This window comes from Haliotis cracherodii, unplaced genomic scaffold, assembly GCF_022045235.1.
Source record: "Haliotis cracherodii isolate W230 unplaced genomic scaffold, xgHalCrac1.p SCAF_17, whole genome shotgun sequence".
Taxonomy (NCBI): domain Eukaryota; kingdom Metazoa; phylum Mollusca; class Gastropoda; order Lepetellida; family Haliotidae; genus Haliotis; species Haliotis cracherodii.
Window position 1 is genome coordinate 14,636,944 of NW_027266272.1, and position 20,498 is coordinate 14,657,441.

The 20,498-nt window shown below is 40.6% G+C and overlaps 1 protein-coding gene across 1 annotated transcript in view; it reads right to left on the reverse strand.

Annotated features, from left to right (window-relative positions):
• LOC139464908 (uncharacterized) overlaps positions 1-10,083 on the reverse strand; it is a 35,117-nt gene extending 25,034 nt beyond the window's left edge. The window contains exons 1-5 of the mRNA XM_071246499.1: positions 10,055-10,083; positions 7,232-7,338; positions 5,183-5,246; positions 3,254-3,499; positions 1,835-2,044 (exon numbers count right to left, since the gene is read on the reverse strand). Coding sequence (XP_071102600.1) covers positions 1,835-2,044; positions 3,254-3,499; positions 5,183-5,246; positions 7,232-7,338; positions 10,055-10,066 — 639 coding nt within the window. The 5' untranslated portion in view covers positions 10,067-10,083. The remainder of the gene's footprint in view (positions 1-1,834; positions 2,045-3,253; positions 3,500-5,182; positions 5,247-7,231; positions 7,339-10,054) is intronic.
• Positions 10,084-20,498: the final 10,415 nt, after the last annotated feature.

Here is a 20,498-nt window from a genome sequence, read left to right on the forward strand (position 1 = left end):
CTAAAACACATTAATGTGAACAAATCATACCACTCCTTGGGACTCACACTTTGACACAACACACATTACAAAACCTAAACAACTTGACACTTGCCATGCTCTTTGAAGACTTGTAGCACGGGTTGCGAGCGGTACCTTTGATCTTACCCTTGCTGTATCATGGTAGTAAGAGCACGGTTTGTTAAAGATTATTACCATTGGCTGATGCCAAGATCAGCAAGCCCCGCCTACTAGCTTGAGAAATTTCAAACTTACGACAATGTTTCTTTAGTGTTGTACAGTGTTCAAGAGTAATAACGTAAATAAACAACAAAAAACAATAGAAATGTGTATAACTTAATTAAAAGATTACAATGTAACTGTCAAACATAAAAACAACTGGACACAGAACGCATTTTGCTAAATTCGGCAAATTAATAGATGACATTTCTAACATGCCTTTGAATATTCCAAAGTTTACACTTGAAAGCCCCTCGGTCCTTTTGTCTGTCAATCAAATGCCAAGCCAAACCGTGCTCTAACTGCCCAAACAACCTCATCTTGGTGTGTTGTAACTATAACATATACCATCTACAGTGAATAAAGCCTGACTAGGACATACTTAATAGGAGGGAGTTGTAATGTAGCACAGAGTATCACAATGCACTAAACATTGGACAAATAGAGAATCTCACCTGAGTGTTTTTTTATATCAAATATATCAACACGAGTTGATAAAAGTGGAAAAATTCTGAGGCTTGCCAAGGATTTTTGTCACTTTTATCAACGAGTGAGATTTCATTTATCATCCAACATCATTCTTTCAACTTTTTCAATTTGTAGACAGTAATTAGCAGTGTCTTCAGTTTAAAAAGTACTGCAAACAGCTTCAGTAGCAGAGCCATTAGTGATGTAATTTGATTGTGACGTCATGGTAACCAGTGATGTCACAATGGTCTGCAAAGCATTGTGATGTAATTTCATTGCAGCAATATCTACAGTGGGAGCCAGTTTTGGATGATAAATTGCTATTCATCTTCCCACCTACCATCCTCAGCTATACAGGACAGGACTAAACTTTATTCGCTTTATAGACAGGGTATATAAATTAGCATCGATTTTAAAGGCTTGAACAGGGGGGGGGCGCCTTATAATGGAGTTGCTTTATAGATGGCGATACACGGTACTCAAATGACTCTTATATTTTATCTTGTTTCTTAAAATACAATTCACAGGGATAGGTGCTCTCTTCATTCAGTTTCTTTATAGATCTTTACTAGGCAAAGGCACTCATGAAGATCCGGGGTAGAATAGGTCTTCAGCAACCCATGTTTGCCCTAAAAGGCGACTATGCTCGCCTTAAGAGGCTACTAACGGGATTGGGTGGACAGACTCACTGACTTGGTTGATGCATGTCATCGTATTCCAATCGCATTGATCGATGCTCATGATGTTAATCACTAGATTGTCTGGTCCAGACTCAACTATTTACAGACTGCCATAATATAGTTGGAATATTGCTTAGTGAAGCGTAAACAACAAACAAACAAACAAACTAGGCAAAGGTAAACACTAAATTAATACATAACAAATATAACACCACCAAATACATTATCCAAAACTCTTGACAGTAGCTAATATATCATAAACGGTTTGCATGATAGATTTCAGTTTGCTCTCAGGGCAAATATGGGTTTTGAGGACATACAGCCCCCCCATCTCCATTCAGGAGGTTACAATCCAAGGGAGACAACTCAATAAACACAAGTTTACTGACAGTTCGGTAATCGAGGCGAAAGATCTAAAACAGGCAAAGGTTTATGTCCTTCCAGCAAACACTAATAAAACCTTATACCTGGAGCGTGCATCTGTCAACTGGTTTGGTCTCGGGACTTGTGACACTCCCTGTAGCACTCCCTGTGGAGCTCCCTGTGGAACTCCCTGTGGCAGCCTTCTTGTTGGGAGACTCACAGTCAGAAACGTTCTCCGATGATGGGCCGTGAACCCTCATGACCTTTGCCTTGTCCCGATCCTCTGCAATTTGCTGTAGGATTCTGGCCCGCTCCTGGAGGCAGAGAGAGGGTGCAGGTGAGTTATGATCATGTTGGTTAGAAGATTTCAGATGCATGCATTATGTGATTTCAGATTCTGGTGTTATTGACGATTTAATGCCAGGAATTTTATTTGGAACCTATGTCAGAGGTTTCAAGTGTTCAAATTGTTAGAAGATGCTGAAATATACCCCTAGCTAGTAGGACTGTAGGACTGCTTTTCAAACAATATGCATTGTAAAATTTTTCTGTGTTCTGGTATATTGTGTAAAAGAAATATAACAAGCTTTATTAGCTGTATCTTGTAATCTAAAATCGACACAGAAATTCATTCACAAATGATTTCCCTTCAAAATTATCAATACAATTTTGGGACCAATACACAGCTCTCCTACCTGACCAATCTCCAACACGTCCCAAGACAAACCCACTAGGGCTGGGACGGGAACTCGGGTATCCGTGTCGGGTGGGTACTGAGTAGTACCCGGGTACCCACAGGACTACCCGGACCCATGGTTTGTCACATGATACATAGTTTAATGACCAACAAGAGTTTGCCACTAACGTGGCTATATCCCCAGCCCCTGTTGCAGAATTTATGACATAATTAAATCTAAACAAACCCTAAAATTCTTTAACCAAGGTGGACCTTATCATGGAAATTGTAAAAAAAAGATGAACCTAAGTCCATCTTGTTGCCATGGAAATGTAAAAAATAAAAATTTCTAAAATTTCTCAATAGCAAAAGGCACCAGTTCAGCATGTACCTGACAGACCTGCAAAGTTTGATGAAAAAATATCGAACGGTTTGTGAGTTATGCCCTGGAAACGAAACGTGATGAACGGATTGACATATGGACGTACGGACGGACGGAGCCCGTTTCTATATCAAAGCATCTAGAATTCTATGGTTACACTACAAGTCACAAATGTTCGCATTCCTTCTGAATTTTCATATCTTTTTAACAAAGATATAACTTGAGTCAACTTCAGTGTATGCATGACCAGATTGTTTAATACATGTATCTAAATACGTTTTGCCAGTGCTGTGGTAACAAAATGCCCAATCGGACTCGTCCCAGCCCTAAAACCCACCACAAAATTATATAAGGTATAGCAAGATCTTGGACATGTTGCACATACACTTTCTTGAAAATGCAAAAATATTAGCAACTGATCACAAAATCTCAGCAGACTCCCCAACCCATTAAAGGCACTTCTACCTGTTTTGCTTTCATCTTTTCCTCTTTCGCTTGCTTCTGTGCTTCTTCTCTCACTCTTTCTTCAAACTTGTTCTTGACCTTCCGCTGCTGTGATGTGAGATGCAGACGACTGACCACCAGATCCTCTGCCTCCTGCTTTCCGGCTGCTGACGAGGATGCTGCCTGGCCGGTCGTGTCAGGCTTCGCGGAAGGTTCAGGTAGAGAAATGGGGTTTACAAATGGATTGGAGGAAGCTGCATTTGCATCCTGGAAAGGAAGTGATATGGGATGTGTTCACATGATTTGTTTCTTTGTTTATCAGAGAGAATGAGTGAAAGTAGTGAGAAAATTGTGTCAACAAAAACAAAGTTTGTAAATTTTACATTCAATTGTGTATTTATATACTATCCTATCTCATACTATGCATTTCTTCCATCTTCTTTCAATCCTTCTGTGGAAACCTTCTTGAACAAAGTTTCCAGCTTCTAAAAATAATTCACCCAAACACATCCAAGCATCATCATGGTCACAACGCAAACAAATGGGTCACCCACTCTAATCCCATGTACAGCAACCTACATGACATGATCACTTGACAACCCCCGCCACATCATTCTCTTTCTTAGAGCTAACAGCTGAGGTGAAATGGGGTTTAACGTCCCGTCCAAGATTATTGCACTTATATAACGACGTGCATGTACGTGTGTGTGTTTGTGTGGCTGCTTGTACTAGTCCGGACTGATGCCGATTTAAAGTGCTAGCTCACTGAGATACCATGCCGCAGTTAAACATGAATATCCCCCTCAGACACAGTATACTGACTCCGAGCCGACCAGTCCTTGTTTTAGCCCCTTAATGCCGAGCGCCAGACAGCGTAACAACAAGTACCATCTTTTAATGTCTTTTGGTATGACGCGGTCGGGGATCAAACCCCGGACCTTTCCGATCTCCGGGCGGACGCTCTACCACTAGACCATGGAGCTAGACAGGCTTAGAGCTAACAGGCTAAAGGGGCTGTGATGCAGGGATGGCCGGGAGGGCACACAGTGTGTGAGATAGGATAGGTGAATAGGATATAAAAATATACAATTTAATATAATATTTACAAGTTTTTAAACTTATCCTATCTCACATAACCCACAATACACGTAATTGCAGCATTGACTTGTATTAGCCGTGATTACTTCATGGCATTCAAATGATAACATTTCATAACATTTATTTAATAACATTAAATTCATACATTTTTAGAACCTTGTTTATCAAATATAAACAAATAGGTACACGATTTACATACAAGGGATATATATGTGTAGTCTGTGATTTTGCTCTGGCCTCGTTTTGCTGACTGCATTTGTGAAACTGGATAGGGTTAATGTCTGTTTTACAGACAAGATTAGTCCAATTACATGTACAGGTAAGATTAACATAAAGCAAATTTAACAAGGTTGAATCGTCACTGCTGATTGTATTGATTCACCATGATTGTGTTGATTTGCGGCTGATTGCGTATAGCCAATTGTCTACGACACTTGGCACTGAGTAAGATTTTTCACTAATTTGTGGTATTTGGGCTTGTCGGGGATCAGATATCACTTCGCTATATATGTTAGATCGCTGTAGACGTTCATTTTATATGATAATATATAGGAGATAAATCGGGGATTTTGTAACAGTTTGTTGTATCCGTTTGTTCATACTATCCGTGTTCTACTGTATATTGTAGTGTTGTGACATGATTGTTTAATAACGATTAAATCTTTAGAAGTCTTGTGGTACTACATGAATGAAAAAAGCTACTGTTTGACCCTTAATGGGTGACCCTAGCGAGGTCATGGTCATTTTATCAAAACAAATAAAACATGATGAACCCTGACTCTTCACCCTGTTGATAATGAATACTCGTTGATCAAGACAAGGTCAACCAGTTTTGACAGCTGAAGATCCTACCTTTGACAACTTCAGTGTGGGCTGAGCACTATCTTTTGCCATCCCAGGTTTACCAGCGATTATCCTGAAATTCAACAATATCCATGAGAATAACTCCAGCAGTCATACATCATGCATTGTGTCTAAATCCATTGATCTGAAAGATAGTGTGCCCAGTAAGTGAGTGTTTGTTCTTTAACACCGCACTCAGCAATATTCAAGCTATATGACGGCAGTGTGTAAGTAATTGAGTCTGGACCAGACAATCCAGTGATTGACAACATGAGCATCGATCCACACAATTGGGATCGATGACATGCATCAACCAAGTCAGCGAGCCTGGCCACCTGATCCTGTTAGTCTTACGACAAGTATAGTTGCCTTTTACGGTATGCATGGGTTGCTGAAGACCTATTCTATCCCGGATCTTCACGGGCCAGTAAGTGAGTGAGTTGGGACTAACCGCTTTGAACAGTTTTTCAGTTACATCAAAGCCTGGCAGCTTAATGTTTGGGGCAAGCCCTAAGTGATGCAGGTCTCAGATGTTTACCAATTTGGTGAACTACAGGATCAAGGTTATAGCACTGACAAACCTAGAAACACAATCATTGGTGTCTGGTGTGCTCAAGGGACACAACTCTGCACAGGTAATTGCGCCATCACAGACAACTGGGTCACACGTGTGACTGGTACAATCACCCATTGCAAAAAAAGACAAGGTGTGATACCAGAAATGTCAAATTTGAAATTCAGACTTCTTGGATCCAATTTTGCTTAAATATGACAAATGTAAGTGAGTGAGTTAGTTGAGTTAAATGGCGCTTTTCACGGTATTCCAGTTATATCACGGCGTGTCAGCTTAATGTGGGAGGAAAGCCCCAAGTAATGTAGGTCTCAGACGTTTACCACTTCAGTGAAACCCATGAGCACGGGTATGGTGCTGACAAACCTGGAAACATAATCGGGGCGAAGCCCACAATCATAGGTTTCTAGCGTGCCAAAGGGACACAACTCTGCACCGCGCCTTAGACGACTGGGCTAGACACGCCCCCGGCAAATATAAATAGAAAAGGCTGCTATTTCAAACATCAAGAAAGAATATAACAATGAGCAAGTCCAGGATCTAAGACCAGTGTATTGCTCAATGTCCATTGTAACAGTACTGTTCTCATGTTCAGTTGTAAAGCAAACCAGCCAAAGACTTAGTCATCCTGCTCATGTTCAAACATTAGAGACCAAGTGGTAGAGCATATGGTCAAGTAGTAGAGCATCTGGTCAAGTGGTAGAGCATCTGGTCAAGAGGTAGAGCATCTGGTCAAGTGGTAGAGCATCTGCCCAGAGAGCGGAAGGTCTGAAGTTTTACCTCCGGACGCATCATACCAATACGTTAAAAGACGGTATTTGTTATTACCCTGTCTGGTGCTCGGCATTCCCAGTTGTACTCTTGGGAAAGTGAGGGGCGGTCAGGAAGCCTAGTGGTTAAAGCATTCACTCGTCAAGCCGAAGACCCAAGTTTGATTCCCAACATGGGTACAATGTGTGAAGCCCATTTTTGGTGTCCCCTGCCGTGATATTAGTGGAATATTTCTAAAAGCGGCGTAAAACCATACTCCCTCACTCACTTTGGAGGCTGAAGTTTCTGGATTATAGTTGAGAGAGAGAGTTTGTTTTCACACCGCTTTTAGCTAAATTCCGGCAATATCTTTACAAATGAAACCACCAGAAAGGTGCTAAATACATGGTACCAATGTCGGGAAAAAGGCGGGTCTGGGGCGTAACAAGCGAAGACTTTAACCACAAGGAAACTGCATCGCCCTTGATTATGGTTCAAGAAAACAAGGATTCAACTAGTTTTTAATGGTTCCTTTTTGAACTGTCAGTGAAACACAGGCCTATATCAATATTCATGATACAATATTAATCATAGGTGAATCCGGGGGAGGGGGGGAGTCCGGACCTCGCCTTTTGAAAACCAAATGTAGTATATCCGCCCCTGTTAAATGAAACTTATACTGTTGTATAACCCAACTTCACCTTTAAATAATACGGATATTGGCACCATACACCTACCATTCCACAGCTTCTTGGACTGAGATTTTCCCATACTGTACAGCATCCTGGCAGTCGGGCAGCTCGAACCCCATGGCCATCAGCTGGACTATCATGTCGTCCATCGTCTGAAACAGAGCTCCAGATTGAGATATGCTGCTCAAAAGCATAAAATCCGCAAAATAAGTCATCATAATTTTGAGTTGATAGTATACAAATATGCATGAAAAATGTCCAAAAGACAATAGTATAACATCAACAGCATATTGTGTTATCACCCATTTTACCATGAATTGGAAATTACTCGATTGTGATTGTCAGTCAGAGGTGGTCAAATCATGGATGCATCACTACGAAAGCTAATATTCATAGAACATGTAGAATAGTATTTTTTTAGTCATTGTCGGTTCGCATATTTAGATAATTATATCTACAATTACAGGTTACAAAATGCAAACAGAGCTTACTACAGTATTCAAAGGATGTGTGGCAATTCATTTAAATCAGAAAACATGATAGCAATCTACAAAGAGAATGTATTTTAAGTTTTGAGGACAACAGAGAGCTTGGAATTTGGCCCTTTTTTATATACGACTGTGATGTAATATCTTTTCCGTCACAATGAGTGATATGACATCTTAATGGTGACGTGCGTGTAAAATGAAAGCTTTGCAAGGCTTGCTTAGTTCTCGTTAGGGGTGCACACCTCGTGTCAGCTTACCAAGTTGCTGTGCTTCTATGCTGTAAATGCCTGTCATATGTTCGAGTGAATCTTAATGGTGTAAACAAACTGCTTGAGCATGTACAGCACCATATTTTGTTTAAAGGCTGTTGTCGGTGATTCCGTAATTCACATCGACAACCCACAAAAAACTCTGTACTCAACCAATGCCCCGTCACTCAATACCTTTGCTAACACCAAAGAGTTCACGTTTATCTCCCAAATGTTGCCGTTTCAACTTGCGTACCTATAACCTATATTTCTACAAAGATCTTTATTTACAGATCAAACACAGGTATCATAAATACATGACCATTAAGTCTACTCTTATGACCAGCACAGTCTGCTGGGGACCAATTCTAACCTGGAATCCCCACAGGGCCAAGTACCCGACATGCCAGGCCCTCCTTGCATTTGTGCATACATTAGTATCATAAAACGTTATAACATCATCAGCATGTTTCTCAACATTGTGTTGACATGATGACAGTAATGGATTTAACTACTGATTTCTGGCACTACTTGTGAGTTCCAGTTAGAGAAAGCTTACTAAGTTCCACAATTATCAACATGGTCAAATGTTCTTTACAAACATATTTACGAAACTACTGTTGTTGACTCTAACCATATTGTAACCTATGTTTATGTTGGGCTCAAGTTAGCTATATTAAAAATGCACCAGTGCAACCAATTAATGAAAAATGCAAACTAATATATTTGTCTACATGCACCAAGTGTATATAAAAAAACTCAAATTAGTGTCTGACTAACCCTTACTTGTCCACACAACAACAATCTTTGAACACACTTAATACCTCTAAGCTTTATTTTTCATATCACATGCAACAGCAACGAAAGACACCATAACAAATTTCTTATGCCGAAAAGTTTACACTACCTGGTATCTTTGTCGCACATGTCATGTCAAAATGAAAACTTGACACTTACAAGCAGCATAAAATTCAATGTAAACACAAACATTAACAATGGAATATATAATGCACTAAACATGCTAAATGTGAACGTTGAATCGAGTATTATAGCTAAAATGGATAGAATTATCACAAAAATACCCATGTTATCAGAAATCTATGGGCCACTGTTACTGTGAGAGCAGCCCATTTTTCCCTAACGACAGGCTGCTATCTATTCTACTATGTGACATATTTGGCGTCATGTTTTCTGTTTGTGACGTCATCTCATATTATGTTCTATCACGTTATTTGTAAATCAGGGTTTTTTTTTAACAGCTACAAAATGTATCTAGTTGTTTTGTTCTTTTGGGGATTAGCTACAAATCCTATCCATGTTAGCTTAAATAATGGCAACGTTATTTTCAGGATATTATCATTTGCAGAAGGCATCTGTCTGTCTGCCCTCCTTCGTCAGCTACTTTTTAATAATTATATATATTGATGAAGTCACTCACAGGATTTCTTTTAAAATGTATGTCCTTGTTAATGACAATTAATGATATTTAAACACAAAACATTGTCGAATAACAAATTACTGGACCAGAATTTGTATGTGAAATATGTGAGGTGGGTTTTGGAAAATCCACAATGACTGTTACTGACGGTATACAGTCTCATAATAGGTCAGTAACAACCATCTTGAATTTTTACAGACGGCATACGGGCTCATATGGTGTTAGTAGTTATGGTCTCTGATAGTCAATCTCACATTGAGGCATAGTTAGGATTCATAACATCTAAATTCGGGGACATATGACGTTCATCATTAGGTCTGTTATGAGCGAGTCGGAAAGACTGGAATCGGATCAGAAATAATGTGTTCATTGTTAATTGATGAAATTAACGTGTGCTCGGTATTTGGTCACATAAGTTATTTTATTTAGACGTAACAACATTTTGATTTCGCTGTATCCACGACGAGTAGATTATGCAAGGCCTACACGACTTCTGCAATCTAGTATCTACGTCACCGAGAGCTTTATATGACTTCGCTCAAAAAGCATATTTTGAAGGCAATAATTACTGATCGTGCAGTGCAAGGCCATCTAAGACCAGTGTTCCTCAATGAGGGTATTCAAATTTCATGACACACGTCTAGATTAGCAATGCTGCACAATGTTTTGATTTCTCAGCTGAACCCTTGTTTACCTGCGTCGCCATTTTTAGTTTCACCAAGAAAGTAGTACAATGGATAATATATGTGATTCGGTGCAAACATTGAAATATTCATTTATCTATATTAATGTCAATCATAATTACCACACATTCTTTATTACATTGAAAAATAATACCACTTACAGATACGTTCGTATTTTGATAAGATATTTGTGATAAAACAACATGCTATTTATCGAGTAGAATACTCTAGCATTATACAAAACTAGAATCGTTTACAAACACGATTTATGATTTTATATAGAAACGGAATGGCGCATTAATGAGATCCGTTTTCTTGGCATCACAGATTAAGTCGAGACTAGCTATTTCTTGCCATACGTTAATCTGTCACCCAGACACTAGTGAATAATAACACATAATTCCAACTCAAGCCTTGAATGTAGCATTGTACTGAGATCCATTTTGATTTTGGCCGGTATAGTGGGGCGGTTAAGGCTGTATTTTAGTCACATTTGTGCACTTTGGGTTAAAAGCACCAAACTTGGCACACTTATACATTGAACCATTCTAAACATTTCTGGATATGGATCTACCTCAGCAGCGCCACCTGGTGGTAGAAAATCCAAGATGGTTAAAATCTCTTTTGATGTCAATTTATATTCAATATATCATAATTATTTTGTCAATTTTAGTCATTTATGCAAATTTAATTACAACAATGGTGTATATAGTTCAAATCTAATATGTCGCGCCCACTGGTGGCGAAGAAAATCCAAGATGGCCGCCAAAATGACTAAATCTTCAAATTATCAGTATCATTTATCCATTGCAACCATTTCAATCAAACCTGGCTTTAAAACAATTCAAAGTAATGCTTTACTGAATGTATAAGCTTTTGGTACTAAAATTCATTCATTTGAAGCATGATCTGTATTCCGTAAGGCAGATCTGGGGAATATATTAAACTGCATGAACTTGGTTTAAAATCTGTAACTGAACTTGGAATTTGATAAAGATATTGGACCAGCTTTGAAACATGCCATTTTAATTCTGAATTATTAAGGCTAACTAACCGAGCAGTACTAAGTCTTATCCGCAGACGTGATTTTAGGTTGAAACAAACTTTCAGGGGAACATTTCCTTCTGACTGCCATAAACAGTATGTACCTGCCTCTCTGAAAGCTCTAGTCAGTATGAAATTTGAAGGGCCAGGTATAAAAAAATCAATCCTCAAGCATTCCAAACTATCTCAGAACATCTTGTCTTCAAAGCGTGACACGTCGGTGCACCAGCTCATCAACACAAAGACACCACTGAGACCGAGAAATGCAAGTCCCAGTTTACTTGGTATTAAACAAGAAAGTGTGATCTTGTTGACACATTTTACAATATGGGTTTGTGCATTTAGCATGACTGTCTGGTGTATTTCAACAGATATAGCACAGTTTGTGGTGTTTATGAAGTCGAAGGTGCTCTACAACAGCAACATAGCCACTTCACGGTACCAGCATTTCACTATTGCAGGGGCATCCAAAAGCTGAAGAGGAAGGAACATCACATGTTGTTCTTTTGGCTGAAGAAAGTACACAAACAAGGAAAACCATTTTCAAACTGCCAACAGTATATACTTATGTAACCCCATCATGTTTTAGCAAGATGGGTAATTATGTGTCTCATTTAAGAGGACCTTACACCCAGGATGTAGATAGTGTTCTCACAAAGCTTGACCATGAGTAAAACTGGTCATATCACATAAAGGATGTACTGGGAAAACAAGACAAATATATCATCCAAAACCAATTGCCCATATGCCAATGTTCACACTCTGTTGCTTAGATACAGCATTTATATAATGTGGTAGAAAAGGGTATTGAACAATTGAATCCTGGTCAGATGCATGTGCTTGCCTTGGATGAACCACTATACACAATTGCTAAAACAACCCAGTGGAACTGTCCTGAATTATATGATGAAGTTCCTAATCATGTTTGGCAGATATTCATGTTGAAATAGTTGCTTTCAGGATTCTCAGAAACAGTCCCGAAGAAAGTACAGTAAACTACGGTTATAACGAACACGCTTATAACGAACTGACGGATATAACGAACTTACTTTTTGGTCCCGACTATTTGCTGTAGTTATGCTGTATATATGCTTATAACGAACTACGGCTATAACGAACTAAAATTAGTAGTCCCTTTGAGTTCGTTATAACCGTAGTTTACTGTAGATGGAAAACTGCAATCTGTGCTGCTGGAATTGCCTCAGGCAGACTTGCTGATTCCTTCATCATGTGTACCCACCCTGCTACAACATCAGGCATATGTGCAATATAAGGAAACAGAAGCGAACACAGAGGATACTTTCAGAAACTGTTGTGAACTGAAGTAAGCTGCCCAGCGCGTTTCACTACTGCCCCCTTGTTCTTGAAAAAGAACTTTGTATATTGTGCCTGGTGGGTGCAATTCAAAAAGCAGATTTCCAAACGTTTGCAGCATCACTTGTCATATTAATGGCTTGCATTTCACAGATATGTCCCTCTCATAGTAGAGCACGAGCACCGCTGTACCACGAATATTGGTCCGGTGGATTAGTGACACACAAGACTAAACGGAATTCTCTGGTGTGGCACAAGGTCAGGCAGATGAACAATTCAACAGCCGTACGGACGGAGATAGAGGTGCAGTTGGATTGACTGAAACAGACGAGAGTTTTCTTCTAGAGGCCCGGGGGCACTGGTGCTCGTGGGTTTCACCGAAGTGGTAAACGTTTGAGACCTGCATCACTTCGAGCTTTTCTTCCACATTAAGCTGACACGCTGTGATATAACTGGAATACTGTTAGAAGCGGTATTAAACCCAACTCACTCACTCACTCACTCATTCTAGAGGCCCACGGAATTGAAAGACATTATTTCATGCCTTCACCGGTTCATATGCTTGGGATAAGTGTCAAGTATTTCATGAAGTCACCAATGCTTTCACATCATCAGCAGATATCTCTGACAAGACAATGCAGATTCTTGAGTGGCTTGTCGTTCTCACTGGTTTATTGGGAAGGTCATGTGAGAGTATGGCGGATGGCGTTTCAGGTGTTGAGTTGGAAGGTAGAGGCTGGTGTTTCTGGTGATGTGTGGGTGGTGGGCAGAAGGTTGATGTTTGTGGGGGCGGTCGGGTAGTCTAGTGGTTAAAGCGTTCGCTCGTCACACAGAAGACCCGTGTTCGATTCCCCACCCGGGTACAATGTGTGAAGCCCATTTCTGGTGTCCCCCGCCGTGATATTGTTGGAATATTGCAAAAAGCGGCGTAAAACAATACTCAATCACTGAAGTTTGTGTAGATGTGACGTAAGCCTTATAATCGGTCTTACACTTTTCTATAAACAAACCGGGGCGGTCGGGTAGTCTAGTGGTTAAAGCGATCGCTCGTCACGCCGAAGACCCGGGTTCGATTTCCGACATGGGTACAATGTCTGAAGCCCATTTCTGGTGTCCCCCGCCGTGATATTGTTGGAATATTGCTAAAAAGCGGCGTAAAACCATACTCACTCACTCACTCACTATAAATAAACAATAAACAATAAACATAAGACAGATCCATAGCATTTTTACCCACTGTACTGTCCTTAAGAATGACTTTACAACCCCGTAAGACTGGCCGTACAACCCCGTAAAACTGACTGTACAACTCTGTAAGAGTGACTGTACACCACTGTCAGGCTAAGTGTACAACCATGTAAGACTGACTGTACACCACTGTAAGACTGAGTGTACATCCCTGTAAGACTAAGTGTACACCACTGTAAGATTGACTGTACAACCCTGTAAGACTAACTGTACAACCCTTTAGAGTGACCGTACACCCCTGTAAGATTGATTGTCTACCCATGTAAGACTGATTGTACAACCCTGTAAGACTACCTGTACACCACTGTAAGACTGAGTGCACAACCCTGTAAGACTAAGTGTACACCACTGTATGATTGACTGTGCAACCCTGTAAGACTACCTGTACACCGCTGTAAGATTGACTGTACAACCCTGTAAGATCTAAGTGTACACCACTGTAAGACTGAGTGTACAACCCTGTAAGACTGACTGTACACCCTTTAAGGCTGAGTGTACATAACTGTAAGACTAACTGTACAGCACAGTAAGACTGACTGTACAACTCCTTTAGATTGACTGTACAACCCTGCAAGACAGACTGTAAAACTCTGTCAGATTGACTGTACAACCTTTAAGACTGAGTGTACAACCCTGTAAGACTAAGGGTACACCACTGTAAGATTGACTGTACAACCCTGTAAGACTACGTTTACACCACTGTAAGATTGACTGAGTGTACAACCCTGTACGACTACGTGTACACCACTGTAAGATTGACTGTACAACCCCCTGTAAGACTGACTGACTGACCCTTAAGAATGATTGTACAACTCTGAAAGACTGACTGTGTACAACCCTGTAAGACTACGTTTACACCACTGTAAAATTGGCTGTACAACCCTGTAAGACTGAGTGTACATCCCTGTAAGACTGAGTGTACACCGCTGTAAGACTGAGTGTACACCACTGTAAGACTGAGTGTACACCGCTGTAAGACTGAGTGTACACCCCTGTAAGATTGGCTGTACAACCCTGTAAGACTGAGTGTACACCCCTGTAAGGCTGAGTGTACACCCAATGTAATATTGACCATGCAACCCTGTAAGACTGAATGTACACCACTGTAAGACAGACTGACTGTACATCCATCACAAGGGTATGTATTTCCGGGTTGGAAAAAAAAAATCCGAGACCAGGCGCCGGAACGAACCAATCAGCGTGCTGCGTTTTCGACCAATCAGGAAGCAGGGTTTCAGTGCCTCTCCTACAAAACAAGAGCGAAGCCACGCACACCGTCACAGTCTGAGCACTGAAGGAGAGATCAACCATGTCGCCTCGATGCAACTGTCTGACGTGTCAGACCAACAGTCAACAATGCCAACGGAGGAGGAAAGTCTATTCGTGGACAATAGTGGCCTACACACGGGGTGAATCGGGGACGATCCTATCGCAGAGCCCACACTGGTTTAAGACCAAGTCTGAGGCTATGGCAGCATTACAACGAACTATTCAACACGGAATTGACGTACCCGACTGTTGGGGTGGTCCGTATTATTATCTAGTATCAAGATCAAGGAAAGAAATGTAATCAAGGAGACAATCCTTGTCCAGCTTGTTTCCAGTTTGTTTCCAACGGCCCTTTTCAGGGCCACCCATCTCACCCAAAAGAACGCTTTTCATCCTTTGCTTTGTCAACCCAAACAACAATCCAAAACAAAGAACCCACACCCTCCCCAGTCCTCTTGGAGGTACACGTCTATGCGTGACACCACCATGGTACGTCTCAAAATAAAATAAATATGTATGTATGTATGGTGGTGTACACGAGTGGCATCACGTTTGCCTGGAGACAGGAGTCAAACACCACGTATGTCTATCGATCAGTAACGTCTGTTTGGAGACACGCATGACACCACGTTTGCATGCCCTGCATTGTTGGCAGAAACTGCATATTGGTGAAAACTAATAGCAAGGACATAACTATGCGGTTGGAGAAGTACGTAAAATGCGGAAGTCATTTGCAGTTCGTCACCGGATAGCCCTACTTGTCCTCCTCGCACGAGACTTGCCCTTTCATCATCAGTCCTTTCGATATATCCTTAAGAGATCAATTTAGTTTTCGAGATGATTATTTTCGACTGTTTGGGAATTTGGTAAAGTAGCACTGTTATTTTTATTTTTATTATAATTATTATCAGTAGTGATAATAATATAAGATATCTATAAGTAATATAAGTTAATATTGGCAGTAGTGACTGAAGTAGCGGTAATTAGTTTGTTGCTTAAAGCCGCACTCAACAATGTTTCAGGTGGCGGCTTGTAAAAAATTGGGGCTAAAACAAGGACTGGTCGGCTCGCAGTCAGTATACTGTGTCTGAGTGGGGTATTCATGTTAAGCTGCGGCATGGTATCTCAGCGAGCTAGCACTATAAATCTGCATCAGTCTGGACTAGTACAAGCAGCCACACAAACACATACACGTACATGCACGTCGCTATATAAGTGCAATAACCTTTGACGCGACGTTAACCCAATTTCACCTCACCTCACCTCACCTCTCAATTTACTCTGCTGAGTATATAAGTGAAACAGTCTCGAACGCGACATTAACTTCTTTTCACCTTACCTTTTGAGTATAGTTTACCAGAAATGTCAGTTATATGTAGATTGCTTTCTACAGTTTTGATTAGTTTAATAATTCAAACCGAAATACTTTTATGCAAAACCTCTTTTCTCCAATTGTTAGAACCGCTCGTAAAATGACAACCACAGACGCGTCACTGGATGTTGTCCGTTACAGAAGCTCTATCGTGATTCCAATGCTGACAATAGAATCATGCCCAGGAAGACATCACATCGCGATATTTTATGATTTTATGCCGCTTTGAGCAGTATTCCAACAATATCACGGCGGTGGACACCAGAAATTGGTGCCCATGTGGGAAATCGAACCCGGGTCTTCGGCGTGACGAGCGAACGCTATAACCAGTTGGTTACTCCACCGCCCAGCCTGCTGATTGGATCATGCTGGTTTGGTTTACAACTGAACATGAGAACAGTACAGTTAAAATGGACCTTGAGCAATACACCGGTCTTAGGTCCTGGACTTGCTCATATTGTTATATTCTTTCTTGATGTTTGAAATAGCAGCCTTTTCTACTTATATTTGCCGGGGGCACGTGTAGCCCGGTTGTCGAAGACGCCGCGATTCACTGTGCAGAGTTGCGTCCCTTTGGCACGTCAGAAACCTATGATTGTGGGGTCGAATCCCGGTTCGCCTCGATGATGTTTCTAGATTTGTCAGCACCATACCCATGCTCGTGGGTTTCACCAAAGTGGTAAACGTCTGAGACCCGCATCACTTCGGGCGTTCCTCCCACATTTAGCTTACACGCCGCGATATAACTGTAATACTGTTAAAAGCGGGTTAAACCTAACTCACTCACTTCCTCTTAATTGAGGCAGGCCCTAAGTGCTATTATCAAAAACATCCCAGTCATAGGATCAATGTGAACTTTAATAACATTCTTAGGTTCTTGGGGAGTAAATATGATATGGGTTTATTTGTCCACTGTAGATTTGCATAATTTAGAAAAACCTACAGAAATCCATATGACGATATGCGGTGTGTTTATATGATTAAAAAATTCTTTCGACTCTTGCGTGTTATGTGGTCTTATACCCAAACCGAACGTACAGGTAATGCTAAAACATGTGTTAATGTCTATTTCAGACATCCAGCGGGATTTCGGGTGAGAAGATAGGTCCCCAGTAACATATGATTGTGAGAGGCAACAAATTAAACAGCAGGTGGTCAGGATCGGTGACGAGGCTGATTGCATTTAATAACATCACAAAATGTTTTGATCGATGCTCATGATGCCGATCACTGGATTGATTAACTGGCATAGAATGGATCGTCGTTATACCTTTAGATGGAATAATGACGAGAGTGGCGTTGAACGACAAACAAACCAAATATTTTCGGAAACCTATCACCGATAATTAAATACAAGAACGACTTTTAGCCAAGCTGATTTTATAAGTATATAGGGAGAGACATTTAAAAGGTGTGGTATAAACTTCATCTGTTTGGTGAACTCCTATGTTAAGATTTTCTCTCAAACTTTTAAGAATGTCAAAGTAGACAAACATGTTTAATGGATAACAACTTCTTTATTATACTGTAATTGCGACGTTTTGGTATAGATTCTTAAACCATTTTCAAGCAAGACTGACTAATGAATATAACACAGAATGAAATAGGGTATATGAAGGAAGTTGTTGTCCATATAACATTTTTGTCTACTTCGTCATGCCTATCATCCGTCATGCCTATCAACCAATTGTGGCGGAATGAGAAGGCTGGTGACCTCTTTCAAACCGGTTCTCCCCGTGGTTCATGCCAATCATATCCTTATTTGTACACTGCTATTCCCTAACCTGCCCAGTTAACCGTTGAGGTCGTGATTTTGAGGGGACTTAACTCTTGTTGACATGTAGAGGCGAAGTCTTAAGCGCAGGAATATTTTAGCGGCGTCTACAATCGCACCACATAAGATTCGGGGAATATATTTTCAATCTCAGAGTCGGGGAATATATTTCAATGTCAAATAATTTTCTCAAGAATTCTTTGGGTTTTGACAGTGATGAAGAGTTGTTTTGAGAAGGCACGATTTCAAGAGCCTTGATATTAGTTGTTCCTCAGGTTTATCACGACGAAGGTGAAGAAAGGAACACGGGGCAAACCATCCTGGAACTGAACCCGCGAACCCACTGTCAATCAAGCTGTCTGGGTAATCCCTTGGTTTAATAGAGAAAGTTTATCCCGTGAATATCCAGGGTTGGAAATGGATTTCGGCAGCCCATGCTTATGGTAAGAGGGTCGACTGACAGGGTCGGGTGGTCGGGCTGGCTGACTTGGTTCCCTGGTCAATATGCTCATGTAATCAATTAGGATATTTACTGGTCCAGACTCGATTAATTACACTTACCAACATCAAGAATATACTTGACTTGGTATTGTTTGCAAAGGCCATGTCTTGAGTAATTCAGACTGTTCAATTAAGCAAGTAGGAATGAGTGAGTATGGTTTTACGCCGCTGTTAGCAATACACCAACAATATCACGACGGGAGACACCAGAAATGGGCTTCACCGATTGTACCCATGGTGGGAATTGGACCCGAGTGTTCGGCGTGACGAACGAACGCTTTAACCACTAGGCTTCCCGACCGCCACTAAGCAAGTAAGTGTTGGCTGAGGCACGAGGGGTGGCTGAGCCTTACCAGTATGGACTGTTTTGACGAAGTTGCTGTAAATATTTTAACGTAATCATTTCCGAGATCCGCACGTTTCTGCCAACAATGATGGCGTGCCTGGATCTCACTGGTGTAGATGACGTCCTCCTCCGCAGCAGAAATGACGTCATCATCATTTGCATAATGATTAGGTTACGTGGCAGTAGATGTTGGTGGTGATGGTCTGTAGCAGCGAACGGTAATATTGTCTGCTGTAGTGGCCTAAATGCACAAGAAGTGTGATTTAGAGTTATCTGCCCTTGATTGTTGTCAGTCACAAGATGGACCTCATCGTTCGAGAAGTTTCGTGATGTCAGAATTTCTAGAAGGCTGGCAGTACCCGTATAGGAACGAGAGACGATGTAGATTCGAGGCCTTTTACGACCTGATTTCAGTATTATGTACTTGCCCAGTGCGGACGGAATACCTACCTGAAAACACCGGATTCCTGCCCTAGATACTTCCAATACTATTCCGGGTTCAAGAACAGAACATTGCTTCAGACATTTAACAGTGCCTGAAATCTGGACATTCGTGAGTGTACTAACGCATTGTAGACCCTGTTGCTCATTGCTGCTAACACTCTTTGTATTGCCTTCTGTGGTTGGACAGCTAAACCTCTGACTTTCAATATGGCTTGTAAATTATTCATTGATCTTGAATGGTCATTTAGTTCTGTACGAACCGATTTCTAGGTTAACCGCAGGGTTTCAATTTGGAAAGACCTTCAATTGAAAATTGGGCTAGTCGCGGAATGAATTTAAATTGCGGAAAATTCAAAATTTGTAAAGAAATACCTTTCGATGCTACATTTGCCATTGTTCATCCTACCCTCATTGATTTACATAGGATTATTGAGAGATCAGTATATCTAATATGGAGTTTAAGTTTGAGACATTTGTTGAGTCTCCAATTGCATGTGAGAAGAAAATCAGGGTTTTAAAGAAATCAGAATTGACAGCTGTAGCTAAGTGTCATCGCCTCGATTCTAAGCTTAATGAGAAAAATAAAATTAAGAAACATGTTGTGGAATATTTGGTTTAGGTGGAACCTTTGGGTGATTCAGCTTTGGCGTAAATGATTGAATAAAAATCGGAAAATTTCGATTTGAAAAGGCTGGAATGGTAATTTCAAGAGGAAAAGACGAGAGGGCAATAGAATTGAAACTGAAAGAGTTGGACATTCAACAAGAAAGAGAGGAGATATAATTAAGGGTGTGGGAACTGGAATTGTAAAACATAAAAAACAACCTCTCAAAATTATCTAAATTACAGTGATGTGAGTCATGTGATTATAGATGTCAGATTAATCCCCCATTTTCTAGGACTTTGGGAATCAACAAATTCAAAATCTCAAAAAGAGAATTGGGCAATGAGAATTGCAAAGTGTATTAAAAGGCAAAGCTCAAGAAGACTATTCGGCACTACCAGTTGATGTTATTTCAAACTATGATGAAGTGAAAGGTAAATATTGTCACAAGCCAGGTCATTTGATTTCCTATTGCCATGTACCCCTACCCATGCTTTTGTGAATGTCAAGCCCCAGTCTATATCTGATGTCATTAACAC